Source organism: Mya arenaria, chromosome 4 (assembly GCF_026914265.1).
Source record: "Mya arenaria isolate MELC-2E11 chromosome 4, ASM2691426v1".
NCBI lineage: Eukaryota > Metazoa > Mollusca > Bivalvia > Myida > Myidae > Mya > Mya arenaria.
The window spans coordinates 40,597,264-40,618,181 of record NC_069125.1 but is presented as its reverse complement, the minus strand read 5'-3'; the positions used below and the strand labels follow the sequence as shown (position 1 = coordinate 40,618,181).

The 20,918-nt window shown below is 36.6% G+C and overlaps 2 protein-coding genes across 5 annotated transcripts in view; one reads left to right on the top strand and one right to left on the bottom strand.

The window, feature by feature from the left end:
• Positions 1–5,454: 5,454 nt before the first annotated feature.
• Positions 5,455–6,998, top strand: LOC128232823 (protein trapped in endoderm-1-like). Its single transcript, XM_052946574.1, has 2 exons — positions 5,455–5,584; positions 5,822–6,998. The coding sequence occupies exon 2, from the start codon at positions 5,981–5,983 to the stop codon at positions 6,983–6,985; it is 1,005 nt and encodes a 334-aa protein (XP_052802534.1). The 5' UTR covers positions 5,455–5,584; positions 5,822–5,980; the 3' UTR covers positions 6,986–6,998.
• Positions 6,999–8,612: 1,614 nt separating this feature from the next.
• Positions 8,613–20,918, bottom strand: part of LOC128231524 (RAD51-associated protein 1-like) — a 19,972-nt gene continuing 7,666 nt past the window's right edge. For all 4 annotated transcript variants that reach the window (XM_052944480.1, XM_052944481.1, XM_052944483.1 and 1 more), the window contains 3 exons: positions 18,067–18,273; positions 11,488–11,640; positions 8,613–10,713 (listed from right to left, as the gene is read on the bottom strand). In XM_052944480.1, coding sequence (XP_052800440.1) covers positions 10,493–10,713; positions 11,488–11,640; positions 18,067–18,273 — 581 coding nt within the window. In that variant the 3' untranslated portion in view covers positions 8,613–10,492. The remainder of the gene's footprint in view (positions 10,714–11,487; positions 11,641–18,066; positions 18,274–20,918) is intronic.

The window sequence follows — 20,918 nt, the reverse complement described above, 5'->3', positions numbered from 1 at the left end:
CAAGCTAGGCATTTAAAGTAACTGTTTTAGAATCGCTGTCAAGCTAGCTAGGCATTCAACGCATTTTTGTCAGATTCGCCGTCAAACAAATTCAAATTAATGGCAAACTACGTATATTTTAGGCAACTGAATAAGGTATGACGCTCGTCTAAGAATTAAATGCAACCGAATTAGGTACGACGCTCGTCTAAAAGGCAACTAAATTAGGTACGACGCTCGTCTAAAAGGCAACTAAATTAGGTACGACGCTCGTCTAAAAGGCAACTTAATAAGGTACGACGCTCGTCTTAAAGGCAACTAATTAGGTACGACGCCCGTCTAAAAGGCAACTGAATAAGGTACGACGCTCGTCTAAAAGGCAACTTATTTCGGTACGACGCTCGTCTAAAAGGCAACTTAATTCGGTACGACGCTCGTCTAAAAGGCAACTTAATTCGGTACGACGCTCGTCTAAAAGGCAACTTAATTCGGTACGACGCTCGTCTAAAAGGCAACTGAATCAGGTACGACGCTCGTCTTAAAGGCAACTTAATTAGGTACGACGGTCGTCTAAAAGGCAACTGAATCAGGTACGACACCCGTCTAAAAGGCAACTTAATTAGGTACGACGCACGTCTAAGAATTAAAGGCAACTAAATTAGGTACGACGCTCGTCTAAAAGGCAAATAAAGTAGGTACGACACTCGTCTAAAAGGCAAATAAATTAGGTACGACGCACGTCTAAGAATTAAAGGCAAATAAAGTAGGTACGACCCTCGTCTAAAAGGCAAATAAATTAGGTACGACGCATGTCTAAGAATTAAAGGTAACTGAATTAGGTACGACCCTAGTCTAAAAGGCAACTGAATCAGGTACGACGCTCGTCTAAAAGGCAACTTAATTAGGTACGACGCTCGTCTAAAAGGCAACTTAATTAGGTACGACGCATGTCTAAGAATTAAAGGTAACTGAATTAGGTACGACCCTAGTCTAAAAGGCAACTAAATTAGGTGCGACGCTCGTCTAAGAATTAAAGATAACTGAATTAGGTACGACGCCCGTCTAAAAGGCAACTGAATCAGGTACGACGCTCGTCTAAAAGGCAACTTAATTAGGTACGACGCTCGTCTAAAAGGCAACTTAATTAGGTACGACGCTCGTCTAAAAGGCAACTTAATAAGGTACGACGCTCGTCTTAAAGGCAACTTAATTAGGTACGACGCTCGTCTAAAAGGCAACTGAATCAGGTACGACACCCGTCTAAAAGGCAACTTAATTAGGTACGACACTCGTCCAAAAGGCAACTAAATTAGGTACGACGCACGTCTAAGAATTAAAGGCAACTAAATTAGGTACGACGCTCGTCTAAAAGGCAAATAAAGTAGGTACGACACTCGTCTAAAAGGCAAATAAATTAGGTACGACGCATGTCTAAGAATTAAAGGTAACTGAATTAGGTACGACGCCCGTCTAAAAGGCAACTGAATCAGGTACGACGCTCGTCTAAAAGGCAACTTAATTAGGTACGACGCTCGTCTAAAAGGCAACTGAATCAGGTACGACGCTCGTCTAAAAGGCAACTGAATCAGGTACGACGCTCGTCTAAATGGCAACTGAATTAGATACGACGCACGTCTAAGAATTAAAGGCAACTAAATTAGGTACGATGCTCGTCTAAAAGGCAAATAAAGTAGGTACGACACTCGTCTAAAAGGCAAATAAATTAGGTACGACGCATGTCTAAGAATTAAAGGTAACTGAATTAGGTACGACGCCCGTCTAAAAGGCAACTGAATCAGGTACGACGCTCGTCTAAAAGGCAACTTAATTAGGTACGACGCTCGTCTAAAAGGCAACTGAATCAGGTACGACACCCGTCTAAAAGGCAACTTAATTAGGTACGACACTCGTCCAAAAGGCAACTAAATTAGGAACGACGCACGTCTAAGAATTAAAGGCAACTAAATTAGGTACGACGCTCGTCTAAAAGGCAAATAAAGTAGGTACGACACTAGTCTAAAAGGCAAATAAATTAGGTACGACGCATGTCTAAGAATTAAAGGTAACTGAATTAGGTACGACGCTCGTCTAAAAGGCAACTAAATTAGGTACGACGCTCGTCTAAAAGGCAAATAAAGTAGGTACGACACTCGTCTAAAAGGCAACTAAATTAGGTACAATGCACGTCTAAGAATTAAATGTAACTAAATTAGGTACGACCCTAGTCTAAAAGGCAACTAAATTAGGTGCGACGCTCGTCTAAGAATTAAAGGCAACTAAATCAGGTACAACGCACGTCTAAGAATTAAATGTAACTAAATTAGGTACGACCCTCGTCTAAAAGGTAACTAAATTAGGTACGACGCACGTCTAAGAATTAAAGGCAACTGAAGTAGGTACGACGCTAGTCTTAAAGGCAACTAAATTAGGTACGACGCTCGTCTAAAAATTAAAGGCAACTAAATTAGGTACGACGCACGTCCAAAAGGAACTAAATTAGGTACGACGCTAGTCTAAAAGGAAACTAAATTAGGTACGACGCTCGTATAAAAGGCGACTAAATTAGGTACTACGCTCGTATAAAAGGCGACTAAATTAGGTACGACGCTCGTCTAAAAATTAAAGGCAACTAAATTAGGTACGACGCTAGTCTAAAAGGAACTAAATTAGGTACGACGCTCGTATAAAAGGCGACTAAATTAGGTACTACGCTCGTCTAAAAGGCGACTAAATTAGGTACGATGTCTAAGGATTAAAGGCAACTACATTTGGTATAATGCACGCCTAATAATTAAAGGCAACCGAATAAGGTATCACGCACGTCTGAGAATTAAAGGCAACCGAATAAGGTAAGACGCACGTCTAAGAATTAAAGGCAACTGAATAAGGATTAAAGGTACTAGTAACTGAATTAGGTACGACGCTCGTCTTAAAGGCAACTGAATTAGGTACGACACACGCCTAAGAATTAAAGGCAACTGAATTGGGATTAAAGGCAACTGAATTAGGTACGACGCACGCCTAAGAATTAAAGGCAACTGAATTAGGATTAAAGGCAACTGAATTAGGTACGACGCACGCCTAAGAATTAAAGGCAACTGAATTGGGATTAATGGCAACTGAATTAGGTACGACGCACGCCTAAGAATTAAAGGCAACTGAATTGGGATTAAAGGCAACTGAATTAGGTACGACACACGCCTAAGAATTAAAGGCAACTGAATTAGGATTAAAGGCAACTGAATTAGGTACGACGCACGCCTAAGAATTAAAGGCAACTGAATTGGGATTAAAGGCAACTGAATTAGGTACGACACACGCCTAAGAATTAAAGGCAACTGAATTAGGATTAAAGGCAACTGAATTAGGTACGACGCACGCCTAAGAATTAAAGGCAACTGAATTAGGATTAAAGGCAACTGAATTAGGTACGACGCACGCCTAAGAATTAAAGGCAACTAAATTGGGATTAAAGGCAACTGAATTAGGTACGACGCACGCCTAAGAATTAAAGGCAACTGAATTGGGATTAAAGGCAACTGAATTAGGTACGACACACGCCTAAGAATTAAAGGCAACTGAATTAGGATTAAAGGCAACTGAATTAGGTACGACGCACGCCTAAGAATTAAAGGCAACTGAATTGGGATTAAAGGCAACTGAATTAGGTACGACACACGCCTAAGAATTAAAGGCAACTGAATTAGGATTAAAGGCAACTGAATTAGGTACGACGCACGCCTAAGAATTAAAGGCAACTGAATTAGGATTAAAGGCAACTGAATTAGGTACGACGCACGTCTAAGCAATAAAAAGTAGTGCTGAGTCTAGTCCTTTCTTTATTATCCACCATGTCATATTCATTGTATTCTTATTAAACGTAAGAAATATGCTTATGCCTGGATATATAACATGATCTCTGAAAAGATAATTGTTATACAGACGTTCTTTTTCTAGAAAGAAATAATACCAGTAGCTCATTGACCAGACGGGGAACAAATTACCAACAATTGGTCGCCCATATGCCCGTTAATTGCCAGACTAATAAACAATTAGTAAGGGAAACTGCCCATCGCAAACAATCACCTGGTCCAGTAAATTTCGATACCCGACTTATCCGGGATGAAACGGACTTTGAAGTTTGAAATCTCTATGGTAAAAACGAATCATAAACTCATTATCCCGATTAATTGATCAGATGAAATCATATAAACAATTTTTATCTCAATTATAAATTATGTGTGAAATACAATTTTAACAACAGAAATCACAAGATTTATAGTATAATAATTTATAATTAAAAAACAAAGCAATGCTGAAATCACTTTCAAACATTGATATTTGTGTATAAATTGTTCATATAACAAATGAAAGGCGAATTCTTTACGTCATTAGTAATGATTGAGCAACAGCTGCACGGCAATTGATGCGCGCTCGTTTTTTGTGTAAGACTCACAAAAAATGAACTAACTGCAGTTTTATTACCGTTGCGTTTAACAAAAATCTCATCATATATATAGGGCTTATTATAGGGTGCTTGATTTCTGCAATTTCGTGTTTTTGCCATTTGTGGCGAAAATGCTTCGCATTATTATACTTTTGCGTATTTTGCCTCGCATTGGCGTATTTCGCATTGTCATACTTCCGCCCTTTCGCCAAGAACTTGTGAAAACACGAAAAAGCATAAATCGGCCACAATCAACACCTGTTTAAGGACGTTACCATTCTACAGAGGTCCGCAAATTAGTTTACAGCCCAGGCCAGGGGCGTTGAAGAATTTAAGTAGGCAAAGTCAAAGTAGTCAAGCCCAATAATAAAAAAATGTTTTACTGCATTCTACTTATTATTGTTATTATTATTTATTATTATTATTATTATTATTATTATTATTATTATTATTATTATATTTTAAAAAATGATATGCTGAAAATCGCCCGGAAACGTAAATTATTGGAATGGAAAAGGTTCCGTAACTGAAAATACTTTATTATATGGTTTGTTAAAGTTGACAATGTAGTGTCGAATGGTTATTATTTTCATGAAATGAATAAATGCATCGCAATATCATTGTTCGAGATCATATTTTGTTTACTGACCCAGCCTCTGTTTAAATCTACCGATTCACCTGCTGAAAATAAATACATGCTGACTGCTGATTTAACAAAATAAAAGTACGGCAGATTTGAAAAAAATACTGTCATCCCATTAAAGAAAATATAACGTCGAACACAAAAAAGATTAGATAATACAGTATGCAATATCCATCCTGACCTTGGGTATTCCACAAACCGATACTGTAAAATATGATGATTGCTGCGTATCATGATTATTTTAACAGTCTCAGAGGAAAAACTGCCAAGTCCCCCATTGTTGCGTGGCCGTAGTTATATTTATAGCTCACTCACTTCACAGAATTGCTACTGCTGCGGAATTCAATCAGTTGGGAAAATATTGTGGGACGTAAATCATGGACCTCTATCACGCTGTTAATTATATTGTAAATTAATGAAATAACCAGATACAAATATCATATCCATACTAACTGGAAACAAAACTGAAGAGGCAATTGCCAGCATATGTCATCCTGTCAATATCAGTTCTGCGGGTAGCAATATTAGTTCTTATTGCAAGTTTTCATACAATATAATAATATGTAACTAGTTCCGTCAAAATTATATCCGGAGTAATTACTAATAACGGATGTGATATTTGAGCCTGCTCCATGAACGTTTTTCCATTTCCAAAAAATACAACCCATTATATACCATTCCGGCAAACAAACCTGTAACAAATGACATTTAAGAGTTCCGCAGTGAATAATCGTGCACTTCATATATTTCAGTGCCAAGATGAGGCAGGGATTATCATGCTGCATTGTGTGGAGAACACGCCTTGGTTAAGGACCAGCTCATTCAACAAGAATTCAACATTCTTAGTATAATTGCAAACTACAGCGGAACTTATTCTCAGACCACAAATAATCCTGTGAAACTAAGTGATCATGGCTAACGAAACGGAATCAATCGGGTTTCTGTCAGCAATATCGCAGGACCAGTTAATTGTGATAAGGTTTTTCACGATTTTTACGTCCATACTCGGCACTATAGGGAACGCGTTGACCATTCTCGCCATTGTTAAGGGCCGCCTATACACTAACGTCTCGTTCGTTTTCATACTGAACCTTAGTGTGACGAACTTGATCCACTGTGTGATATTACACCCCCTGCTGGCCGCTCAGGCGTATAGGGGCATCTGGACGTTCAACAAGGCGGCCTGCGTCGCCTTTGCGTACGGTCTCTTTTCGAACCTCGGCACGGAGCTGTGGGGTTACACGTGGATCACCGTAAACCGCTACTTCTGTGTCGTCCGCCACCATATCTACAAGCGTCTGTACGGGGACACCCGTCTCGTCGCCACGATGCTCGTGTTCTCTTGGCTCTTCTACCCTTTCGTGTTCCTGTTACCCCTCACATACGCATGGGGACACTTCATCTACGCTCCACGGAAACTGATCTGTTACCCATTCGCGGGATACAACTGTAGTGGATTTTGTTTATTTGTGTACACCATCGCCATTGTAAGCACCGTGCCCGTGATTATATATTGCTACGCCGCAATTATCAGAAAATACGTTAAAACGCGGATGAAAGTGGGACAAGGTCGAGGAAAGACGCCATCAAGTAGAACTGCTAACATGGACTTAATGGTCGCTAAGACTGACTCAGAACGCCAGAAAACGCTCAGTGAACTGCGAATGGCGTTCACTATCCTAGCCGTCATCGTCGTGTTCACAACGTGTCGGATGCCTTTCATGGTTTTGTATCTCGTTGATCCATCAATGTCCAAAGTGAACCCTTTCGTTCATACGTTGCTTATTTACATTGGATCATGTTCAAATTGGATAAACCCTATAATTTACGCTTTCAGTAATAAGAAATTATTTAATACTTTGCGCAAGATATTCATGTCTTGGAAGCGGACGTTTGTGCTTGATTCTAACACGTAATAAAGAATAGCTCTGCTGAGTGTGCGTGTTCTTTTTTGTTAATTAAATATGTCCTTTCGTTATTACTTTTTTAAGAGTAAAAATCATCGCTTCCATCTGTTAAGCCAAAAGATCCCGGTGAAGTATTTAAAAACAGATTTCTATGGCATTTTACCAATGAATTACGATTTCTGATTGTACGGGAATATCAACTTCTCAAGGGCTTCTTAAGGTTAAAGATCGTAAATTTCCAGGCGTTACCTCGTGTTTTTTTTGCGTTAACTGCGTTTCAAAATAAAATATCGGAAGGGCATATTTCGCATAGATTTTGTCCATAACTTCTGTAGCTTTGGCCCAAAACGGCTCGGTCAAAAACCAACGACGGGGACGTTATATAATACATTTTGGGTTATTAATGCGTCGTAATCATAAATAAAGAGTTTAACATTATAGTTATGGAAGCCAAAACATAAGCCAATGCTCGTTTGCTTTTCGGACCGTATCGATCAATGGGCAATACTTGAGCACGCAAGTTAATAAAATGAAATGTAATTGAAAGTGTTATTATACATTTTCAGCTATTATTACGAGGATAATTATTGATAATAAATGGATCATAATGAGGAACGGTTCTTATCAACCAGCACATTGCCTACGTCGCTAATTCGTATTTTAATCCTAGTTGTTTACTTTGATGAGCGTTCTGGGATTGTTAATGCATTTTTCCGTTTTGGATTTTTCTTTATTTGTCAATGAACCAGACTCCCCAATATGACTTTTTGATATCTATATCTATTTATTGACCAAACTTAGGCTCTGAACGAAAAAAAACAGTCAAAAGCGAATGCGTATTGATGAAGAGCAAACACATACATGCAGAATGAAAAAAGGTATTTAAACAAAATGCCAAGAAATCTGTTATCAAAACATTATAAACGGGTTATGTACCCGCTGAGCCCTAAAATCAATTGGAGTCATCTACTAGTCAGGAATTGTTGAGTTATCACTCGGACAAGCTTTGGTCTACCAACGGACTGACCGACCGACCGACCGACTGACCTACCGACCAACATGTGCAAAGCAATATACCCCTCTTCTTTGAAGGGGGGCATAATAAATAACTGCTAAACTAGCCTAATTATATGCCAGTATTGCACGGTGCTAATAAAACAATACAGTAAGCCTCCAAGTTGACTATAAGTGAACATAGAACCATTTACCATCTATGGCATTATTAAGGATTCTATGAAAAGATACAAATCGTAATTATATAAGAACAATATTATGACTAAACATTGGCCACAGAAGCTCTGGTCGATTTTAATTGAATGTTTAGACGTATCCTACCATTTTATCGTACTGACGTACCCCACATATATTTTTTTCACTTCTCATTTTTTCGAGAGCCAATTTAATCAACAACCTAAGTACATGTAGACATTTAACTACATCTCTGCATTTTGTATAAAATTTGTACAAGTTGTCCACTGGTTATCTTTCAGTAACCTATTGTATAAAACTGGTTATCGCTTTGGTTCGGTTCAAGTTAAAAATAGAAAAAAAAATCCAGCAAGAAAATGTACACATATTTTCAATCAAATATCAGCTTTTTTGCTGAATAAATATTAAAGAAACAAAGAACTAAAAATTGTTCTTAAAATATATTTTCACGTTAATAACAACACAATACAAGCAATAAAATAAATTAAAAGAAGTGATCATATAACGTTTCGAAATTTTGCTAAAAGAACTCATTGCATGTCCATTTATCGCTTTAAAGTTAAAGGCATAATTGTAGTTCAATTGTAGTTTTAGTTATGATAAGGGATGGGTGTGACCGTGGGGGATGAATATATTCCTAGGGCATTCACTGCAATGACCCATCTGCACTAACCAGATAAATATTCCACTAGGATATCTTAAGCAAACATTCTTAAGCTTTGCTAAAATTAGAAGTTAATTGACCAGGCTCTAGTAACTAGCTTTTGAATAATTAGCCATATTTTTTAACCTTTTCACCCATGATTGCTAATTTATTCCGTGCCCAAGATACATGTGAAATAACAGATCAATAAGCCTTCACAAATTTGAGTGAGGTTAATTACTAATTAGATGGAGCTACATGTGTACATAAAGACTTTAAAGTAAGTCAATATAAATGAACCATATTTTTTTCAATGCAATACATGTAACAGTATAACTGAAGAAATCTTGATCCACAAATAACCTAGCTCTCTGAAAGCTTAATTAAGGAATGAATTGTGGGGTTGATGTCATTATCGGAGTAGGAACGCAATTGGGCTGGTCAAAGTGTGTGGAGTCCAAAGGACTTCATTACTTATATTTACACCAATAGTTCCTTATTTCATTCAGGAATTGTTAAAAACAATACTTCACTTCATTTAAGAAAACTATTCATTAATCCTTTTATACCCATTCAGTAAATAGAACGACCAGACTGTTACCGGAAACATTTTTTTCAAATGACGTCACAATAACGCGGGAAAAGATCAACCACTTGAAATCACTTTTAAACGTAAAATTTAAACACTTATTGCAACAATACATTTAAAATATAATAAATTTACACTTTCTAAGCTGTAATAATAGCATCATTTGAAAGGTAATGGCTGATTACAAATATGTAAAAGTTAATAAATGAAAGACTTTCTTGACCAAGTAATGACAGTTTGCAATTTGGTTCTTTAATTCAATGGAAATCTGATATGAAATTGCCTATGTTGCAATCTTTAAAGGGAAAAATAGCATGTTTGTAATATATTGTCCTGCACAACCTTTACATAATATTATTCTTTCTCTAAAACTCTTTCAAGGGTTACCAAATATTACCAGGTTACCAGGTATACAAACATGACATAGGTATATATATATCAGAAACTTTGAACATTTTATTTATTTTACAGATTACATGCTTATGAAGCTGCTTATGCCAAGATAACCATCATAGCAATATGACATTTGTCTTTAGAAATTACTGTTTAAGATGTTCAAATCAATTTTATGTTGATTAACATAAGTTCCCAATAATATCATAACATAAATCATGCAAACTACTTGTAGAATATCATTAATTTACATTGTACGCCACTTCATGACAAAGTCAATTGTTTGCCGAACCAACTGTACAAGATTACAGCGGTTCTTGAACCAACTCTAGATGGTAATGTAGGATTGTTTTGACGTTCTCCCACAATAACCTTTAATCCATTGTCTTCATTAGGGACCATTCGTGATTCCAACGCATTTTCCACTTGGCGCAAATTCAGAAGCCTTAATTAGTGACCAATTTTTGAGTCAACAAGGTTGAGTTCAAACACCACTGAGAGGGATTTACTTTAAAGCAAGGCCTGTTCTGTAATATACAGATATTGAGCAAGCCTGGCTACAAGTGTTGGGCTTGCCAGCTCATGCTGATGTTCACCACAGTGGCACTGGATTTTGAACTTTGAAAACCACCATCCTGCACTGAAGATTTCACATTTTTTCTTAAAAATCTATCATTACTTTTCAGTTAGAGATCTTCAAGTTTGGATGTAAGGGTTTCAGTTTCATGTTTCTGGACAGACCAATCCTGAGTCCTGTGTTTGGAGATTTAATGTTCACACCACCGAGGCTGGGTGATTTCAAACAAGCCCCAGATGGTACAGGAGAATTTATCACTGAACTGGTCAAAACTTGTCGACTTTTCACTTTTGAAATTGCTGGGGATTTGGTTCCAATTGCTGAGCCTGAAAAAAATCAACAGATTAAATATTATGCAAATATTATGGTAATAGGAATCAACTAATCTGCTCAAACTGCTGTGTATCAATAAAAAAATGCACCATAGATCAAGTTTATGGAATAGGCAAATAAATAAAGTGCAATTAATTAAGATGCAGACAATGATTCCATAGAAAATAACACTCAGCATTGAGCAGGTGAATGTTAATTGCAAAATATATTTGGTTTTACTTTTAAGTTTCACACAGTTTAAACAATATGTGACTTTGTCAGCGAAAAAGGTCCTTTAAAAAAAACAAAAACATTTTTAGCTGTTGTTTTTTCCTTTTCCAAATTAGGAAGGAGCACGAAATAGGTTAAATAGATAATTGATAGATGCAAAATTCTTCAAAAAGATAAATAAATATTATCAAGTTTTTTGCGTTGTTTTTTTTACTGGAAATTTGTGGAACTGTAGCTATTCCAGTACCCATTTATAAAGGCTAATATATTTTTTTTACTGCAAACAAATCCTATGCTTTTGCTTTTATTGATCATTAAAGTCAAAGAGATAAACATAATAATGCTATTTTTTTTTAATGTTTCTATCAAGAGTAAACCTACATTGTACCCCTTTAAAAACTGAAAAGCTCGTGCAAAGTATATCTTCTATAGTCTTTATCCAACGCATCATTACCTTTAACAATCTACCTACTCCACAATACCCATTTCACTGACATAACATTTTAGCACTACAGACTTTTTTTTTGAAAATAAATAGATGATTTATGAAATATTACCAGGAGGTTTCCAGTTCTGCTGTAGCTTGGCAGGCCGTGCTGGGGTGGGTGTTTTACTCACAGGGTCGGGCTTCCCGGCTATGGGGCTGCTTGTAGCCAGCGGGGCCCCACTAAGTCCAGATTTGCTCTTCAATAGGGCAGCCTTGGGTTTTGCTGAATGTGGTAATTTCAAAATTGTTATGTTTGTTTAAAACAGTACACTATTAATAAAATTTAGGGATGGCAACAAGTAGTAAAATTGGTACTCGAGTACTCTGACAATCTTCCGAGCGAGTACTCGGGTACTCGGATAACAAGAATTGGTTTTCGGGAAAGACAAGTTCGTGTAAACATGTATCGGTCATGTACATGTACATTGTGCGTTGGTCGTAATATTGGCCATTTCATTTTTAAATAAGAATAAGACTGTCATTATGTACCGGTACCTTAACAGAGAAATCAATAAAAAGAAAACAAATATTGTTCCATGCTTTTAATTTGTCGTTTTCATTTCATTTTATAGTATATATGTACTACAATATAATGGAATGTAAAACTAGGATCATATTCGAGGGTCGAGATGATTGCGACTGCACTCAATGATAAATAACATTCAGAATTACAATAAACGAAAATTATCTATAAATTATTCAGTTGTTTCTCTACGAATTACTATTTAAAATGACAGTTTTTCATATTGAAATATAGTTGTTTTCCTCATTAATATTCATTTTTCCATGATTAAGATATCCACCGATCAATTGTGATAATCAATGCAAAAAATACGCCCATTCAGGAATCATTGCACGAAACGGTCGTTACTAATTCGCTCATCAACGTACATTGTTTGGTGAAAACACACTAATTGGTAAACAATACAATTATGTAGGAGATGTTCCGCTATCAAAACTTCGCTGATTGACATCAGTGCTATTTGCTAATTAGGGCCATTTGACAGTTTGCAACTTTCACAACAACTGTCAAATAAATTATTAGGGTCAATTGTGTACACAGCGGGGATTAGAGGGGCCGTAAATTGTCGATCTGATACTTACGTCTGTTAAATGTGAATTTGGTGAAATTTATAAAAATAATAATATTTTTCGAGTAATCAAGTAGTGATTTGATACTCGGGTACTCGGATGATCGATCGAGTACTCGGGTACTCATTGCAATCCCTAATAATATCATATATATGTATTTATAAATAGAGATAGCACCAGACCACATTATAACTTTTAACCAATGAAATGATTGTAGGTACACTCAACACTTAAGGCCAAAGCCCATACCAAATCAATTCTATGTTTTGTGAGAGGTTCCAGTTTCAAAACTACCTTATAAGCAGGAAAAACAAACAAGCACCTTATAAAAAAATATAAACTAAAAAAATACTTATTCACTCTTCAACAAATGAAGAGGAAATCATCCATTTGCTGGTCAATACATTTTAACAAACAAGCTACTCTCCGTATATGATAGATCTCTACTCAGATCATTGTTGTTTTTATTTCTTTGCAAAGATTTTGGTTATCAAGTTGTTTTCTGATTAAAGGCTAAAAACCGACCCGGTGAGAGAACCAATTTGGCATTGCTAAACTACATTTATGATAACAAGAAAATCACTAAAGGTAATGATTGTTCTCCATTTGCCCCTGTTCATCATGGGTCCAAATTCTTCAATTATTTTAATGCCAGTTATGAGACCTGCTACATATACATACTGTGTTTAATCTGTTGACCCTTTCATCACCATTTTTTATTTTCGGATTATGTTTTTCAAACAATTTGTTAATGGGCCATATCTCCATCAAACATTGGGGGGTTGTTACCAAAGTCTAATAGTGTTAATCCTCTGTACCAAAAAATAATTTAATTCATTCAACCCATTATTAAGTTATCATCTTGACACATTTCCTGCAAATTATTAGTTAACAAGAGCACCGCGAAACGGAGCATTATACGCCCGAAGAAGATTCGGCTTCAGGACCTTTTAATGTAGTGATGATTTGTATAAAGTTATTTGAAAATCGCTTTATTAGTTACCAAGTTATGGCCCGGACACGGAATTGCTAACGGACGAGTAACAAAGATGTGGCCCGGACAAAGAATTGCTAAAGCCCCCCATGGTGATTCTAGTCTTTGAGGTATGGACCTGGAAATTGCGCGCGACACATCCTTTTAATGTAGTGATGATTTGTATAAAGTTATTTAAAAATCGCTTTATTAGTTACCAAGTTATGGCCCGGACACGGAATTGCTAACGGACGAGTTACAAAGATGTGGCCTGGACACAGAATTGCTAACGCCCCCCATTGGTGATTCTAGCCTTTGAGTTATGGCCTGGACATGGAATTGCTAACGTCCCCCCCCCCCATGGTGATTCTAGACTTTGAGGTATGGACCTGGAAATTCCATGTGACACATCCTTTTAATGTAGTGATGATTTGTATAAAGTTATTTGAAAATCACTTTATTAGTAACAAAGATGTGGCCCGGACACAGAATTGCTAACGCCCCCCCATGGTGATTCTAGTCTTTGAGGTATGGACCTGGAAATTGCGCGCGACGCATCCTTTTCATGTAATGATGCTTTGAATAAACTTATTTGAAAATGACTTTATTAGTGACCAAGTTATGGCCCGGACACGGAATTGCTAACGCGCATCCCCATGGTGATTCTAGTCTTGGAGGTATGGACCTGGAAATTGCGCCCGACAAATCCTTTTAATGTAGTGATGATTTGTATAAAGTTATTTGAAAATCGCTTTATTAGTTACCAAGTTATGGCCCGGAAACAGAATTGCTAACGCCCCCCCATGGTGATTCTAGTCTATGAGGTATGGACCTGGAAATTGCGCGCGACACATCCTTTTAAGGTAATGATGCTTTGTATAAAGTTATTTGAAAATGACTTTATTAGTGACAAAGTTGTAACGCCCCCCCCCCATGGTGATTCTAGTCTTTGAGGTATGGACCTGGAAATTGCGCGCGACACATCCTTTTAATGTATTGATGCTTTGTATAAAGTTATTTGAAAAGACTAGACTTTGAGGTATGGACCTGGAAATTCCATGTGACACATCCTTTTAATGTAGTGATGATTTGTATAAAGTTATTTGAAAATCACTTTATTAGTAACAAAGATGTGGCCCGGACACAGAATTGCTAACGCCCCCCCATGGTGATTCTAGTCTTTGAGGTATGGACCTGGAAATTGCGCGCGACGCATCCTTTTCATGTAATGATGCTTTGAATAAACTTATTTGAAAATGACTTTATTAGTGACCAAGTTATGGCCCGGACACGGAATTGCTAACGCGCATCCCCATGGTGATTCTAGTCTTGGAGGTATGGACCTGGAAATTGCGCCCGACAAATCCTTTTAATGTAGTGATGATTTGTATAAAGTTATTTGAAAATCGCTTTATTAGTTACCAAGTTATGGCCCGGAAACAGAATTGCTAACGCCCCCCCATGGTGATTCTAGTCTATGAGGTATGGACCTGGAAATTGCGCGCGACACATCCTTTTAAGGTAATGATGCTTTGTATAAAGTTATTTGAAAATGACTTTATTAGTGACAAAGTTGTAACGCCCCCCCCCATGGTGATTCTAGTCTTTGAGGTATGGACCTGGAAATTGCGCGCGACACATCCTTTTAATGTAATGATGCTTTGTATAAAGTTATTTGAAAATGACTTTATTAGTGACAAAGTTGTGGCCCGGACACGGAATTGCTAACGCACCCCCATGGTGATTCTAGTCTTTGAGGTATGGACATGGAAATTGCGCGCGACACATCCTTTTAATGTAGTGATGATTTGTATAAAGTTATTTGAAAATCGCTTTATTAGTTACCAAGTTATGGTCCGGACACGGAATTGCTAACGGACGGACAGACGGACAGACAGACGATGGAGGCCATAACATAATACGACCCTTCGGGCGTATAAAAAGGAGCCATTACTCATTCAAAAATTGGTACCAGAGTTGACCTGTAATTTATAGTTAAGTTTTGAAAATGTGTTTGGTAAATCATTTTAATCTGCCAGAGTTATTATTCCTAACCATACTTTTGGTAAATTCTGTGTTGAAAAGAGACAATAACTGCATGAAAAACTGCTAATTTGTAACCAAGGTAGAGCTTAACTGGTATTTTATTTAAGTCTGTCAACCCTTTCATGAGTTATCATTCTGAAACCATATGAGGAATAAATACAACATGTGTTTCAGCCAATGAAACGGCTCATTGGCACATATTAAGTATAAAGCTTTATAGTAAAGAATTGCATTTATTATCTACCAGGTTTTGTGTTGCATTATTGATGTTATTTGATTTGCATTTAGTCAGAAAATAGCCCTGCGAGGTAGTGTTGTAATTTATGTATATCTGACGTGAAATAAATTTTCTTGTATCTTGTATTGCAACATTCAGCAGACTCTTCAAGCACCGCCTACTAAGAACCAGTATAAGCGTCGCCATATTTAAAGTTCTTTACCTGTCCATTATACTTCCTGCCCTCTCAAAACTCGTTGACTTTGCATATTGTAAATACATTCAGAAGATATTCATTTGGGTGTTCATTTAAGCCCCTGAAATCAAGATATTAAGTGTTTTGTTTAGGTAATACTCTTGACCAACCAACAAGCTCATTCTGATATACCCAACCCCCGTGCCCAAAACCAAACTGTGTTTTGAGGGAGCATAACATCTATGTTCCTGATGACACCCACATGACAATATTGTTACTTTTTCTCTCCTTAAAACAGACATTTTAAGATTGCAAGATGAATGACTTCCATAATGCTTATGCCAAGCTTTGACAAACATCAAGGCAGGACATTGTTGCAATCAATCAGGCATTAGAGAAATGTAAATCATACTCTTGAAATCTATACTGTATTGTTTTAAAGCCATTACAGATGGATGGTATTAGAGGAAGAGCCAATCATTATCTTTTGAAAGCTTTAATGTATTGTTTTAAGGACATTTACAGATAAATGAAGATAGAACACATAAAGACAATATTGAATAGATATAACAGAAGCAGAATCAATCAACAGGTTGCGGATATACAGATCCGGAAGCACATTAAACTTTCCCATCACTATTTGAAGCAGTACTCCAGAGGATAAACCTCATAATGGTTATGCAATCAATTTGGAGTTGATGTAGATTGCCAACATTAATTGCAGCACAAATTAATGAGCCAGCAGGATGAAAAAGTTGATACCTAATCATGCTTCCCACTAATATCATCATAAATATCTGGTAAAACATTGCAACTCAGCAATTCCATTTACTAAAAGCAATCAACAGAAATAAATGACACAGAATGTGTGACAATATGATGGCAGACTCCCAGAAGTGCTTAAACTGGAGGTGGTGCTTGCAACTTGTACTTGAAGCATGCTACAATGATAGTATGTGCGCATTCCTAAGTATGCTGCTATGATAGAGCATGTTGCATTAATGAAACACAGATAGCTGCCGCTTCAAATTTGGAAAACTAAATTGATTTTCAGTAGAATAAGTAGAAGCTGGGCGGTTACTTTACTATTTGAGACGGTTCAACCAAAACTTATTGAGAACCCTGTAATTGCACTACTTAACAATAAAAATATGTATTTTATGATCATGTCTAGCTTTGATCAGTTATAAGCTTTACAATTAAGAAAAAATACTATTAGTAAATAAACATGTTCTTCTTTCCATTTTTAGCTTAAAGCTGCACTCTCACAGATTGACTGTGAAAAGATGTCTTTGAATGATGCAATTTTGCATGAATGTTTGAACACCAGTGATATAAGAAGGCTGACTAAACATAAGATCATAGTTTTTCATATTTATGGCTGAAAATTTATGTTTTGATAATTGATGGCTAACGCTTTAAGAAAATTGAAATTTTCAGCCATTTTTCAAACGATTGAGGTCTGTTCTATTGTAAGTTATCTTATATGACTGAATGGAAGGCATTGATGCCCAAATCAGCTGATTCTGAGACAAAAAAAATAATCCAAAGTGTTGAAACTGTGAGAGTGCAGCTTAAAAAGAACATACAGTAATAATTTATTCCAAATTAATCTTGGATGTAGATGATTGAATTCCTACAATGAACATTCATAATTTCATCCCTATTTAATGGGGTAAAACAATGTTGAAAGTATATTTTGACCATCGAGTCCATTGGCATTTATTTAATTAATTATTTCTTTGAGGTTATTTTTTTTCACAGTTTTTTTAATAGTCACAATGGTTATAAAAAACTTATTGTTTAAATATCTTTAAGTCATTATTTTTACACATAATGTTCTTTTTTGAAAGTCACACAAATCACATTGAAGATCTTATTAATGTATGAGTATATTATGGTCTTAGCTGACAGGGAATTCATGTAAAAAACGAACAACAGAAAAAATAATTGTGTCCATTAAACATCAGAGATTTACTGGTAATACACAGATACACAAAACAGACAAGCTTAATCCGCAAACAAACATTCTCTACTGGATATTAACTTAATATGTTTTTCATCTGTGATCATATTTAATTTGATATCCTAGGATTTAAGTTGTATTTGATTAACATAATCCTACCAGTAGTGGCCTTTGGTTCCTTTTTCTGGTTGGGAGGTTTTGCCGCCGCTTTCTTGCTCTGTGGCTTTGCAGCCTTTTTTTTCTTACTGGAGCCAAAGTCACTATCACTGTCACTGGCGTTGAAATCATCATCACTTCCATTATCATCATCACCTCCATCATCATCATCACTGGATGGCACCTCCTCCCCTACTGCAAAGTCACTGTCTGCAAAACATATACAGGACTCATCTTAACATTCATTTTACAGGGTTCATTAGTTATCTTAATAAGCAAATGTCTGCAAGGGCATATAACACAGAAGCACCACAGAGCAGTTGCCAACACTTGTCTGTTTTTGCTATCAAACAAGAGGCATATTTTAACAATTATTTCAACCAGAGTTATGGGCCTTGCTTTACATGTGCATATTGTCTCTGGCAACACATATGCCAAGTAACTTTTGAATATCTTTTGCATGATTTTTTCATTTGGCCAAGGTTAAAGTTTTTTTAATTCACCTCCCACTAGTTTTTGACATTTTCATTGGATAAGAGAAGTCACATGGTGACCCACTATTTTTCTATAGTGGGTCAGTAACGTCAATAGTCGACAAAAATGGCCGACATTCATCAATTCTTCCTTCAAAATCACTTTTGGGTCAGTAATAGACCATATAACTATTTGTATTGTGCAGCCACCGACAACAACAAGGCTATCACAAAAACTATCACAACGTTTCTTCCACATTCAAAACACAGACGATGTCAAAGGATGAGCTTGTTGTTAAGTCTTTAACATTAGGCATGCAGTTCATAATCTGATGAGACTACAAGCAAAGATATAGCACTTAGGCTTGATCAAGCAAATCTTAATTTCGATGACTGGAACATTAATATCAGAACAGTATAGTATAACATGTGGCTCCACCTTCAGCAATATACCGGTAAAGGGAAGCAGAGAAAGAACAAATATTTTAAATGATAAGGATTATAAGCTTGTTACATAAAACATGTAATATGACCACAGTTTTAGAGATTAACCTGTAATTTTTATTTAAAATTGTAGCACTCTGATGTAGCCTTTCCAATATCACATACAAATTTATGAAACCAAAAGAAGGCATGCACGAGTGTATAAAAGTAACATAAAAGCAGAAGCATGATAAAAATAAATCTTAACTCATCTCATGCATGAAAATACCAACAACTGATCGGTGATTAATGAAATGACAGTTTGCAAAAAAGTTAGCCAGCTCACTAGGAAATGTAACATTCAAGATGACACAATGACATGTTCACTGTATAGCCCAGAGACCGGCCTTCGCCTGCACAGATGCATTAAAGGCAATGCCATATGTCCAAACCTACAGACAGGTTCGCAAGAAAATGTTCATGTGAGTGGCTTAGGCATCCAAACAAGCAAGCTTGAAGAAATGCAGGTGATGGAAGAACCTAAACTCAAACTCAAGGATACAATCAACATAGACTGGCTTGCTATGGAGGATGCTATGACTACTGTACACAGATGCTAGGCTGCATGTTGATGTACCTTCAATCCAATGATGGCAAGAACACTGTGGGGGACTGTATTGCCAATGAACTACTGAAAGACATGCTACATTACAAATTTCCTGTCTTTTCCTGCCTTTACAGCAATGCTCAGCACCATTCTTCAGACAATCAGCAAGCTCTCCAAGAAACTTCAGACAGATGACCTGAACTTGAGACAGCTTGTTTGAGGTAGAAAGTGCTCAAGGGACACATGTAAATGGTTAAAAAAAGATAGAGTTCTCAGACAATGTTGTTATGACGTATTATAAAGGCAAACCTCTGACACATGCAAATGAGTGGATTATATAGACACTGTGACTAAGTGTATGACTGAAAGACTAGGAGAACAGCCTCCTGTGCTTAAGCATTTCAGTTGCATGAGCCACTGAGCAATGCAACCTTGGGTGAAGAGGACACAGACAAACTGATAAAGTGATACTATTATTTAAAATCAATTTAACAAACATGAATTTTGAGTGATAAACCTTTCAAAACTAACTAAATAATGCATTTATGGAAAATATCCATTATTGATTACAAGAACCGTAACCGTGTATTTATTAGCTGAGAATGCACAAATTATAAATGACTGGTGGGTCCTAAAAGATTTACGGAGATCAGGTAGAAATACCATGTTTAATGCAGATTTCTTTCAAATTATACACAGGGCCCTTTATAAGATCCGTTGTTTTCAATTTATTCATCCTTTTTGGTATATTAAAACAATTGTATTAATTGTGTTACTGATTATTTGGGAACAAGAGTGCATCTTTAAGAATTCTGACTGAAAATTACAATGTGAGTAATGACACACTGAAACTTGAGTAATATGGTGTAAAAACAATTGTCTGCATCTAACATCAGTCTGTCCTACAGGGATTTGTGCAAAATGGTGTTTCTGAATTTATCTGATGACTACCCGGGACAAGTAAATTGTTTCGCATCACACTGTGCATTCCTGTGAGCAGTGTGACATGTGAAAGAGGGTTCAGCCTCCAGAACAATATCAAAGTAAAAAGCTGAACAACTCTCACTCCAGACGCCCTATAGATCCTAATGCGACTCACCAAGGGACCCAGTGTTGAGGGATTACCATACGACAAAGCTGTGCAACACTAAAAGGCTGTAAAGAAATATGGGCTTGGAAGCCTATATGCTGCTGCGAAGGCAAACAAGTGTAAAGGCATTACAATGTATCTTGTGTGTTTTTTGCTCATTTAGATTTATTTTAGTGATATAAAATGTGATATAAAATGATTGTATTTTCTTGTCAATTGTGGTAGTTCTGATACCAATGTAACTAATGTGAAATATTATTAT